This window comes from Aquarana catesbeiana, linkage group LG01, assembly GCF_042186555.1.
Source record: "Aquarana catesbeiana isolate 2022-GZ linkage group LG01, ASM4218655v1, whole genome shotgun sequence".
NCBI classification, from domain to species: Eukaryota; Metazoa; Chordata; class Amphibia; order Anura; family Ranidae; genus Aquarana; species Aquarana catesbeiana.
The window spans coordinates 290,576,319-290,588,668 of record NC_133324.1 but is presented as its reverse complement, the minus strand read 5'-3'; the positions used below and the strand labels follow the sequence as shown (position 1 = coordinate 290,588,668).

The 12,350-nt window shown below is 42.9% G+C and overlaps 1 protein-coding gene and 1 pseudogene across 1 annotated transcript in view; both read right to left on the bottom strand.

The window, feature by feature from the left end:
* The window catches only part of GCN1 (GCN1 activator of EIF2AK4), a 97,231-nt gene that overhangs the window by 48,706 nt on the left and 36,175 nt on the right, over positions 1-12,350 (bottom strand). Inside the window, exons 14-20 of the mRNA XM_073629318.1 lie at positions 11,966-12,139; positions 7,295-7,447; positions 6,621-6,713; positions 4,038-4,113; positions 3,794-3,953; positions 3,521-3,710; positions 3,314-3,438 (exon numbers count right to left, since the gene is read on the bottom strand). Coding sequence (XP_073485419.1) covers positions 3,314-3,438; positions 3,521-3,710; positions 3,794-3,953; positions 4,038-4,113; positions 6,621-6,713; positions 7,295-7,447; positions 11,966-12,139 — 971 coding nt within the window. The remainder of the gene's footprint in view (positions 1-3,313; positions 3,439-3,520; positions 3,711-3,793; positions 3,954-4,037; positions 4,114-6,620; positions 6,714-7,294; positions 7,448-11,965; positions 12,140-12,350) is intronic.
* On the bottom strand, positions 9,390-9,508 carry LOC141125115 (5S ribosomal RNA; annotated as a pseudogene).

Sequence of the window (12,350 nt, the reverse complement as noted above, 5' to 3'; positions counted from 1 at the left end):
GACAGTCAACATGCCTGCGGACCCCAAGACCGGTGAAGAACCAGACTGGTTGAGGACAGCGCTAGATGCCTGGACAGGTGTTGGGTTATTAAAAGTCAGCCACTACAGTTTTTGTAGCTGCAGACTTTAAATTTTTGGCAACCTGGCTGAAGCTCATCTAAGTTTTTCTGTTAACTGTACAACCGAGAGTCTAATACTATATATTTTATACACACATATTAACCTTGAGGAGCTCAAGATCATCAACCAAGCAGGTTGGTAAAAGCAAACAGTACTTAACAGGCAAACAGAAAAAAACAGCCTATACTCAGTAAACAAAACAAACAGTCCATCAATTTCTGGCACAGAAATTAAGGCTCAGATCACTGATGGTCACACGCATCCCTTAACAGGGTTTTTGAAACTTCCCGTCTACCTTGGGGGTCCCAAAGAGGAGGTCTCCACAGTACAGCAACTGTGCCTTAGCTGCAAGCTAGCTCACACTGCTCCCGTTCCTCAGCTGTGTTCTGCTCTACTCCAACTCACAGACAAATCTTAGCCGCTTCCTCTCCTTTTCTGGACTCCCTTGCAGATGGGTTAACCCCATCTGGACCAAAGTCCCTGTAATCAAGGTTTGAAGGGTTCTTTCCCACCCAAAGGTCTCTTGGAATCTTTGAATTCCAGGTCCCAAATGAGGACTTACCAGACCAGAGAGTACTGAAAATCTCCACTATGACTGGACTACCCCAGAACCCCTCACCCTGCATGGCTGAGAACCCTGAGTACGCAACAAGGTCTTCAAACAGTCTCACTTAAAGGGACCACAACCAAAATAGTGGGGAAATATACCAGCCATCCTTTACATATCTCGCCACACCCCTCGACGTGGAGGTGTCAGAGGCATCATGGGACAACATACAGCGTACCCTAAAAAGGGCACCTGCATTTTGCTGTGTTTTTCAGGCCTGTGTTCTACAGTGAACTTGAACTCTTGTAATGCCAGGAACCTTCTGGTTACCCTGGTGCTTGTGTGTCTGTTCTATCTCATCTGGGTCCGTGGGGCCTGAACATTTCTTCTGTCCCTCCAAAGATATCACCATATCCTATACGGCACCAAGGGGTGAATTTTTTGGAAGACCATCTGGACCTGGAGAAAGGCCTTGGCTGGGCTAAAGCCACAAGCGCCAACGATCCCTTGTAATAAGGGATCAACTGGAGCTGGTAAGCGAGTCTTTTAGTTGTTGGTGGAGGCACTGATATTTAAATCGCTTCGGTGGCGGATGGTGGAGATCGTTACTAAGAGTTACTTTCACATAACTTGTGGACTGATTTTCATCAATTTATTTTCACACTGATGTCACATTATTTGTGGACTGTTCGAATCATCTTATGCGTTTTATATATGATTGAATAGCATGACTTATATATGGATTTTAAGTAGATTCTGTGTGCCCAGACTGCAACAGTCACCCCAAGGCGAGCAAAGATCTCCCTTGAGTTTTTTTTATACGCCTTGGTGTCAGCCACCAGCAGGTCATAGCAGGCCTTCTGCGGTTCCACTGACAGAAAGAGGGCAATGAGGCTGGTCCCTCCCTCTCAGCCGTGCGCTCAAACGTGGTCAGGAAGGCCTCTACGTCATCAAGGGGAGTCAGCTTTTTTATTTTATGTAATCTTTATTTTGAAAATATTTTTATATAATAACAAACACATGGACATAAAACAAAGCATATAGGTAGAAAAGACACCACATAAAGAACCCTTCTCCTGGTACATATACTCATCAGGAGAGTTACTCAGAGATGCACACACTTGGGGGATCGTATTCGGGGGAATGATTATCATCATATTACCACCACATCACCCAAGGTACCAGGGCCGAAAGAAAAACAAAAGTATAAAACATGTACAGAAATCAGAATAAAAATAAAACTAAAAGCAAAAAGTAAAAAAGGGTGTAACACCTGCTAGCATGGTAAACCAATTTGAGCTGTGTTAGGTTTGTCAAAGCGCATCCGTGCCTTCACTCTCTGGTCTGCGGAGCCCCGAGACCTCCCCAGCCCAGCCCCGCCCCATCAATCAGGGGGGCCACATGGGGAGTCAGCTTTTGCAAGAAATGGCACTGTCACAGGGTTGCTCGAGGCAACAACCCCTTCAGATAATCTTTAGCAGTCACCTGGGTGTGCTGTGCCTCTAGCTGCGCTGCCCAAGACTGCCGAGTCTGTTTCAATAAAGTCATGAACTCCTCCGCAGTTGGCTTCCACAGAGGCCTGTAGTTGGGCGTGAACCAGGATTTTTATGGGCTCCTCCATGCTGCCTTCAGAGGTTTGCAGCACCTGGGCTGCTCTGACTCAAGATGTGCAAAAAAGAAGGCACTGGCCCTTTAAGTGTTGGTTTTGCTTTTAACAGCTTATACAGCTAGAGTACCAGGTACCAAGCACCAGTAATCTCGAGGAGCCCGAGATCAGCCAAGCATGTTAGTAAAGTTAAACAGTCCTTTTATTTAAAAAAAAAAAAAAAGCTTATCCTCAGAAAACAAAATAGTCTATCAATTTCTGACACAGAAATAAAGGGTCCGTCACACTCGTCCCTTAACAGGGTTTTTAAAAGTACTGAAAATCAGTCTTCTCTTTTATGAATGGACTACGAACCACGGAACCCCTCATCCTGTATGGATGAGAACCCCTAAATACTCAATGTCTTCAAACTATCCCCCTTAAAAGAGACCACAATCCAAATAGTGGGCAATATATACACACACGTTCATTTGCTTTGCTAAAGATATTTGACTAATTTTAGCATTATATCTGGAACTATGGCCTAGACCATGGGTGCTCAACCTGTGACCTTCCAGCTGTTATGGAACTACAAGTCCCATCATGCATCTGCCTTTGGTTGTCATGCCGGTCAGCGGCTTTCAATACCTCATGGGACTTCTAGTTCCACAACAGCTGGAGGGGCACAGGTTGAGCACCCTTGGCCTAGACATTTTGCTCATCTCATCTCTCAATACTTTCAGTGATTTCTACAGAACTGATGGACACATTGGGGGAAACTTACTCCATCTGGAGTGTTCAAAATGTGGCGCAGCTCTGCATAGAAACCAGTTTCCAGGTTTTATCGTCAAAGCTTAACTGAACAAGCTGAAGCTAGACACTGGCTACTATGCACAGTTGCATCAGATTATGAGGGCTCAGGTTTTAGTAAATCTCCTCCATTGCATTTTTATATATACTAGCTATGTGCATCATGAACAGAAACAGCTTAGATCATGGTGGTAACAGTGTAAGAGAGGGTAATACATATACAGTATTTCTGGATTCTAAGGTCCACTTACTTGATCGTTAGATGTATTAGATGTGATTACTGGTAAAAAATCATCAAAGTGTTTGTTAATAAACTCAGCAGGGTCGATCTTCATTTTGTGCAGAAGGTCTACCCAAAGGTCTGGATATGTAGATGCTGTCCCAGAAGAGAAAAAATTAACTGAGAAAAGCAGAATTTTCATGCTTATATTTTCCCACAGATGCTCTACACAACTTACCAACTAAAGGATGGTTTGCTAATACTAGAAGCTCCTGGGCAAGAGTTTCTGCTTCCACGGAGTCCATTTCTATCCCTGGAACACAAGTGAGGACACAGATTGCCTCTTGTATGATTCTTGGAGATATATGGGGCTTTCCTTGCTCTGTCAATTCTTCAGATTCAGTTAGTGCGCTATCCATTAATAGCAACTGTATGAAAACAAACATCAGGCCAAGAGTCAAATGACACCATCAGATATTATAAAAGATTATCCCTTTTTTACTACACCTACCTTGTTTGAATTTAGCACAGTTCTAAGTTCAGTCAAAAGGCCATACAACAGCTTAGTGCCACCAAGAGATGCCAGCAGCTTTCTGATGGTTTGTTGACACTGCCTACGTACTTTCCATGAGCGAGTGAGCAGAACAGTAATCAAAGAGTGATAATATGGCCTGAAAGAAAAAACACAGGGCCAATAAATCTTTCTGATACTTTTATACTATGAGACACAACTCTCACAAAAATCATAGACTTACTGAGCCCGGTTGTCTGGAAGCCTATGGATGTGGTCAAGTAAGAGTCTCTCACATAGTTGAAGCAAGGTTGAAAGGGCTAAATGAAAAAAAAAACAAAAAAAAAAAAAAACAAATTAAAAATATAAATTACTACATGGGTAAAAATAGTTAACAAATATTATTATTATTATACAGGTTTTATATAGCGCCAACAGTTTGCGCAGCGCTCTACAACATGAGGGCAGACATTACAGTTACATTACAATTTTGTATAAGAGGAATCAGAGGGCCCTGCTCGTTAGCGCTTACAATCTAAAAAGGAAGGGTCAATTGATACAAAAAGGTAATAGCTGTGGGGGGATGAGCTGATGGAGGAAGTAAAACAGTGTTAGTTAGAAGAAGGATAAGCTTCTTTGAAGAGAAGGGTTTTCAGGGATCGCCTAAAGATAGATAGATTAGGGGACAGTCGGACAGATTGGGGTAGGGAGTTCCAAAGGATGGGAGAAGCTCTGGAGAAATCCTGGATGCGAGCATGAGAGGAGGTGACAAGGAAGCTACAGAGTAGGATGTCTTGGGATGACCGACGAGCGGCTTGGTTGGTATTTTGGGACTAGGTTACTGATGTAGCTGGGAGCAGAGTTATGAGTGGCTTTGTAAATTATTGTTAGTACTTTGAATTTTATTCGTTGGGTGAGTGGAAACCAGTGGAGGGATTGGCAGAGAGGGGTGGAGGACACTGAATGGTTGGTAAGGTGGATGAGTCTTGCAGCGGCATTCATTATGGACTGAAGGGGGGATAGTCTATGTAAAGGTAATCCAATGAGGAGGGAGTTGCAGTAATCGAGGCGAGAGATGACCAGGGAGTGAATTAGAAGCTTGGTGGTGTCATTAGTTAAAAAGGGGCGTATTCTGGAAATGTTGCGGAGGCTAAGGCGGCATGATTTGGACAGGGATTGTATGTGGGCCTGAAAGGACAGTTCAGAGTCTAAGGTTACCCCTAGCACCCTGGCATGTGGGGACGGACTGATAGATGTGCCATTGATCTTGACAGAGAAGGCAGGGGAGGGGACATATAGGAAATATTAAGAGATCAGTTTTAGATAGATTCAGTTTGAGGAAGTGGTTTGACATCCAGGCTATGTCTGTTAGTAGATCAGTGATGCGTGAGGAGATTGATGGAGTGAGCTGAGGGGCAGAGAGATAGATTTGGGTGTCATCAGCATATAAATGGTAGTGAAAGCCATGGGAGGCTATCAGCTGACCTAGGGAGGACGTGTAGATAGAGAATAGTAGAGGTCCAAGGACAGAACCTTGGGGGACCCCAATGGTAAGAGGAGTTGGAGAAGAGGAAGTGGAGTTGTAAGTGACACTGAAGGTGCGATGAGATAGGTAAGATTCGAACCAACGGAAAGTGCAGCCATGGAGACCAAGCAAATTGAGTTTTGTGAGGAGGAGGGGGTGGTCAACTGTATCAATGGCAGCAGAAAGGTCCAAGAGTAATGCCCTGTACACACGGTCAGATTTTCCGAAGGAAGAAGTGCGATCGGATTGTGTTGTCCGAAATTTGGAGCCCACACATGATTGGAATTTCCGACAACTTTGTGTGACCGTGTGTATGCAAGACAAGTTTGAGCCAACATCCGTCGGAAAAAATCCATGGATTTTGTTGTCGGAATGTCCGATCAATGTCCGATCGTGTGTACAGGGCATAATAGTATGGAATAATGACCATTGGTTTTTGCTGTTAGTAAGTCGTTTGTGAGTTTTAGGAGGGCAGTTTCTGTGGAGTGCTGTGGGCGAAATCCAGACTGAAGGGGAACAAGAAGGTTATTCTCAATGAGGGATATAACAAATATAACAATTATTATAATATGAAATTATGTTAACATTTAGAATCACAGGAGAAATATATGCAAACAAATCTTTAAAGAGGATTATTACACACACACACACACACACACACACACACACACACACACACACACACACACACACACACACAAATCAAGCTATAGAGTAAATCCAATTAAGGCGTGCCTTTAAATTATCAGAAAAAGTTCAAAAAGTTGGGAAAAGCTTAATTTTATCCACTAAAAAGATTGTCGTTTTTTAGAAATTGCATTAAAGTTATGTAAATGACTCTGTTTTCATGCATGGAACATGGTGGAATTATCCTTTATATGTGAACAGTTAGCATGTTAATTGTATTAAGCTGCTTCAACTGTCCAATGTCAGGTACCCCAAGTCCATGGCATATTAGATCTTGAAGGTCCTGAGATCCCATGAACTCAAGCATTAGATGCATACAAATTCTGCTTAAGGGGGATGGAGCTGTGCACGTCCCCCACACAATGTAGAAGTTACATTGGCGTCACAGCCAAAAAGTTAAAATATATGCAAAGGCAACATTTTGCTTGCTCATGCTAACAACTGTGTAAGATGCAATTCTGTTCACGTTGGAGAGATTTTCTCTCATTTGCTGTTGTGTCTGCAGGACAGGAAGTGAAGGAAAATCTATGAAAGCAGCAGCAGCCAAAAGCATGGCAAAAGTAACTTAATGGCAGCATATGTTCATATATGAAGGCACAATTCAAATTCACTTACATTCTTCACTTGTTGAGGAAAGAAATTTGTCAGAGGTGAAAATCTGCTTCTTCTCATCGGACAGCAGTTGCCAAAAATTGTTTAGCTTGCTTTCTGTAAAAAAATAAAATAATAATAATGTCAGCCTGTAAATTAAAAGAGACATATGGGAAAAAAAAAAAAAACTACACTCATCTTGCTGCAGCAGCATCGGTCTAATATTGCAGCTGTCCTCTGCCGTCTGAGCAACTGAGCAATCACATGACTGCTGATCATTCAGTATTTGGTTAGCTCTGAACAGAAAATGGTGACTGCCAGTCACCGCTCTCTGCTCTGCCCCTCCAGCGTTCACTGGAGCACTGGGCTGGGGGGAGGCAGAAGCAGCTGGCCATGGCTCTCAGCCTTTCGCCGTTTAGGCATTTGGGTGGATCCCGAAAATATGGTCGAGATCCTTCCAGAGCCCGGAGCAGCTCTGTGATGTCGGCCAACAGTGGGCTTTAGCAGTCAGTTGGTCGATTCTGGGTCACAGGCTGCAAACGTAAGTGCACCTCTACAATCCAAAAGAGAAGTATGACCAAAAAAGTTTTGGCATACTTTTTAGTGAATACATTTTTTTTTTTATCACTGGCGACTTTCTAAACAGACACATCAAGCAGTAGTATAGAGCTTTATGCATGATATATGTGGAATCTTACCTATTTGTGTTTCAATGATAGACAATCTGCACACAAGGACAGCAGCGGCAAGAGCTTCTGTTAAAAATGATATCTGTGCGGTTTGTGATGCAGCCTTCTCCACAGTCTGGATCAAAAGAGGCAAGAGCCCTAGAGCTTGGCCCAATGTATCACCTGAGGTATACAGAACAGAAATATTTTCAAAATGTGCTTTTAAAGTAATTTTCAAAATGAAAAAAAATGCTACTAGCAGATATAAAAGCACAGGCACCTTATGGTACATACCTGTGACAGCTTTTATTTTCCCTCTCTACACCGAAATGCAGGGCCTGATTTAGCAAAGCTCAAGAACTATCTAGTGGTGATGGAGCTACCTCGCACCTTCCTACAGCGATGAGTCAACAGGAATGTAGAGGAGAGGCAGTGGAGTTGGAATAGCCCCAGAATTTTGGTGTGGCAAGGGCAATGAAAAATAGGATTTTTATAACAGCTTACCTGTAAAATCCTTTTCTTTGAAGTACATCACAGGACACAGAGCCCTGGTAATTACTTTGTGGGTTATAGGCCACCTTCAGGACACTGGCACACCCTAAGACAGGAAGTCCACTCCCTATATAACCCCTCCCACTACTGGGAGTACCTTGGTTTTGTAGCAAAGCAATACACGTGTATAAAAGAAAGAGGGGGGGGGGGGGCCTCTGTGTCTCGTGATGTACTTCAAAGAAAAGGATTTTACAGGTAAGCTGTTATAAAAATCCTATTTTCTTTGAAGTACATCACGGGACACAGAGCCAAAGTAATTACTATGTGGGATGTCCCAGAGCAATGCCAACTGAGGGAAGGGAGACACAACAGAATTAGGGCAACATGAGACTAGAAGAGTTATACTGCTGCTTGCAGCACACTACGTCCAAAGGCGATATCCTCATGCCTTTTTACATTCACCTGATAAAATCTGGTAAAAGTATGGACTGAAGACCAAGTTGAGGCCTTGCAGATTTGAACCATGAAAGCTTGGTGATGCACTCCCACGGAGCACTAACAGGCCTAGTGGAGTGCGCTTTTGATTTGAGAGGGCGGAATCCTCCTCATTAAACCATAAGCCTGAATGGTTACTTGCTGAATCCATTTAGAAATAGTAGATTTCGATGCCGCCTGTCCTTTTTCTAGGACCTTCAGGCAACACAAACAAAACATCCGTTATTCGAATCTGAGCAGTCGCCTTCAAGTAGACCTTGAGTGCTCTCACCACATCAAGAGAATGTAGTGATTTTCCTTCCGTAGAACAGGGTTCTGGAAAAAATGAAGGTAGCACAATATCCTGGTTTGGATAAAAACCTAATATTACCTTCGGTAAAAAGTTAGGATGAGGATGCAATACTACCTTATCCTTGTGAATAATCAAATATGGCTCTTACAAGAAAGAGCGGCCAACTCTGATATCCTTCTTGCAGAAGATATGGCTATCAGAAAATTAGATTCCTTATCAAAAGGACCAAGGGAATATGCTGTGTCGGCTCAAAAAGGCTGTTTCAGCAATGCCAACAGAACTAAATCCAAGTCCCAAGGGTTCAGGGGTGACTTAACCGGAGGATTAAGCCACATTACCCCATGAATAAGCTACGAACCAAAGAATGCAAAGCAAGTGGTTGTTGAAATAATATAGACAAGCCGAAACCTGGCCTTTGATAGTACGCAAGTCCAGGTTCTTTTCTAACCCCATCTACAGAAAGTCAAGGATTCTACCCATGACATACTTCCTGAGGTGCCAACCCCTGGATTCACATCAGGAGACATATGCTTTCTAAACTCTAATCTATGATTCTGGAAGCCAGCTTCCCTGCATTAAGGTAAATACCACTGGACCTAACAGCCCACACTTCTTTTCTAGAATGGGTCTGACATATTCATTTGGTTTTGGTACCGTGAAAAGGTTTAAATAAAACCCCAATCCCTGCTCTTGCATGGGAACCACTAAGATCAATCTTTTGAGACAAAAGATGGTCCAATGCTTGAAAGAGAGACTTCTTTTCCTCTGGAGTCTGAGAAAACGAGGAGACGGGGACCTTCGGAACTCAAGTTTGTACCCTAGAGTTAGAGGAAGTCACCCATCTGCAGCCTATGGCACCTGGCATTCCTAGGCGGAATCCCATCCAGGTACTGACCAGGCCCGACCCTGCTTAGCCTCTGAGATCAGACAAGATCGGGCACTTTCAGGGTAATGTGGCCGTTATCTCCGACACTCTTCCTGCCAGACTGCGGAAGTCTTCCCCCCACTCAAGCGAGTGGGGGTGCCCCCTCATAAGGAAGCTTCAGTTTCCTTCTTGAACTTGATGGCAGAGGCCGTCGTGACTGCCTGGAAGCAGATGCTTCTGGCACTGGAGATGGAACTTGTTTAAATGAAATATGTTTACTCCTCTTCCAACTAGCAAAATGATACTTTTTGCACTAAAAAATTTTTGGATGTATTTATCCAAATCATCCCTAAAGAGCCGTTTACCGCGAAAAAGAAAACTAGCCAGGAGCTTTGCATGATGTGCTCTATACAGCCCCCAGTGGTGACCTTTGGCATGACATTTACTTTTTAAAGGAGACAATTCAAAAAATGTAAAATTCTTTAGAAGTCTCCACTTACCTTTCCCGCCGCAGGGTTTTCTGTGGTAAAACCAACAGACCCAATCTTCACCTCTCACGGTGGGCTCCGTTTAAAAAAACCTTCTGGAACTGGGACCCCCTTTTTTTAATCGGGGGATCCGCACTTCTAGACTCGTAAAACACCCCGCAATAAAAAACTTAAGGCTGAAAAAATAAAAAAAAGCACTGGATCCCAGGGTCTAGCTCTCTAGAAAGAGAAGTGTTACAGGCTAAACCTCCTTACTTGCGGCACGAGGCCCGAGTACCATTCAATTTGGCCTAAAAAGACACTTTGAATGGATCCAGCTGCATAGCTAGCCCCAGCAAGGATTGCACCAGTGGAGCTCAGCACAGCACATCTTTACTCGTGACCAACACCTTAGACACTGGCGAAAAAACTGAGGTACTCCCAGTAGTGGGAGGAGTTATATAAGGAGTGGACTTCCTGTCTTAGGGTGTGCCAGTGTCCATCACCTGAAGGTGGCCTATAACCCACATAGTAATTACTATGGCTCTGTGTCCCATGATGTACGATTAAGAAAGCTGCTTTAGGTATGTGCAGTCACTTCAAAGTACACCTACACAGGAAAAATAGAAGGTGGCTGCAATGGATAACTCATTCTGAAATTGCTAGTTGCCCGCCTGTGTCTGGCTTCACAGACATGGGACAAGCACAATGCAAATAAAAGTTAGAATTTCATATTATTATTATAATACAGGATTTATATAGCACCAACAGTTTACGCAGCTCTTTACAATATAAAAAGGAGACAATACAGTTACAATACAATAAAATACAAGAGGATTAAGAGGGCCCTGCTCAGAAGAGCTTACAAGGAGAAGGACCCTCTGATTCCTACTGTATTAAAGTGTATTGTATTTGTACTGTATACCCTCAAGTTGTAAAGCACTGCGTAAACTGTTGGCGCTATATAAATTCTGCATAATAATAATAATAATAATAATAATAATCTAATAGAGTGGGGCAGGTGGTACAAAAGGTTGTAACTGTGGGGAATGAGCTGATGGAAGTGGTAGGAGATTAGTTGGAGACGTGATAGGCTTTCCTGAAAAGATGAGTTTTCAGGGATCGCCTGAAGGTAGCAAGAGTAGGGGATAGCCGGACCAGTGGAGGTAGCGAGTTCCAGAGGATGGGAGAGGCTCTGGAGAAATCCTGGAGACGAGCATGGGAGGAGGAGACGAGAGAGCTTGAGAGTAGGAGGTCTTGAGAAGAGCAGAGAGGACGATTTGGGCGATATTTGAAGACAAGATTGGTGATGTAGCTCGGAGCAGAGTTGTGAATGGCTTTGTATGTTGTGGTTAGTATTTTGAATTTAATTCGCTGGGTGATTAAGAGCCAGTGTAGGGATTGGAGAAGAGGGTTGGCAGACACCGAGCAGTTGGTAAGGTGGATAAGTCTGGCAGCAGCATTCATGATAGACTGAAGAGGGAATAGCCTATGGAGAGGCAGGCCAATGAGAAGGGCGAGAGATAACAAGGGAGTGAATGAGGAGCTTTATGGTTTCATTTGTTAATAAGGGGGCGAATTTTAGAGATGTTACGGAAGTGAATTCTACAAACTTTTGACAACGATTGGACTTGGGGCTGAAATGACAAGTCAGAGTCTAGGATTACACCTAGTACCCTGGCGTGAGGATAGGGACTGATAGTTGCATTGTTGATTTTGATGGAAAAGTCATGGAGGGGGGGCCGTGCAGGGGGAATATTAATAGCTCAGTTTTACAGAGATTTAGTTTAAGGAAGTGGTGCGACATTCATGCTGAGATGTCAGTTAGTAAGTTAGTAATGCGAGAGGATATCTTTGTACTTGTTTCAAATCAGTGACCCAGAAAATGTGAAAGCATCAACAAGGCAGCCAGAATTCTCAGAACAGGTCTGAAAAGGATCCTTTATATTTCTGTGATGACAGGTGTATTTTATGGGTAAAATTTGACACATTATCTAGTTAATGGTCATGACCAGGCCTCAATCCCAATGAAAAGATAGTTAGAAATATTATACAGTTAAAAAAAAAGAAAAAAAAAAAAAAAAACTCACCTCTAAATGACACCAACATACACTGGAAATATGAATGCCTAACACCTGAAGTGCTGGTCTTCAGAGAAGCAGCTTTCTGAAACCATTCTATTAGCTTCTTGGGGACTTCTGTAGTGAACTTTTGACACCATTGAGTAAGCACAGCCACAGCATGAACAAGAGTTCCTTCATGAACTAAAATTAAAAAGGAAGGCAAATATATCAATACAATCCACAGTACACTATGTGAAAGCACTGTGAATCCATGGAACATTTAGAAACAAATCTTACGAGCAATATAAAGTGGTTTTGAACACGATTTATTTTGGTCATGACAAAAAAAAAAAATGATCTTTTTAAAACATTTTAGGCAGTTGAATATGAAATACGGTATTTTAATATTTTG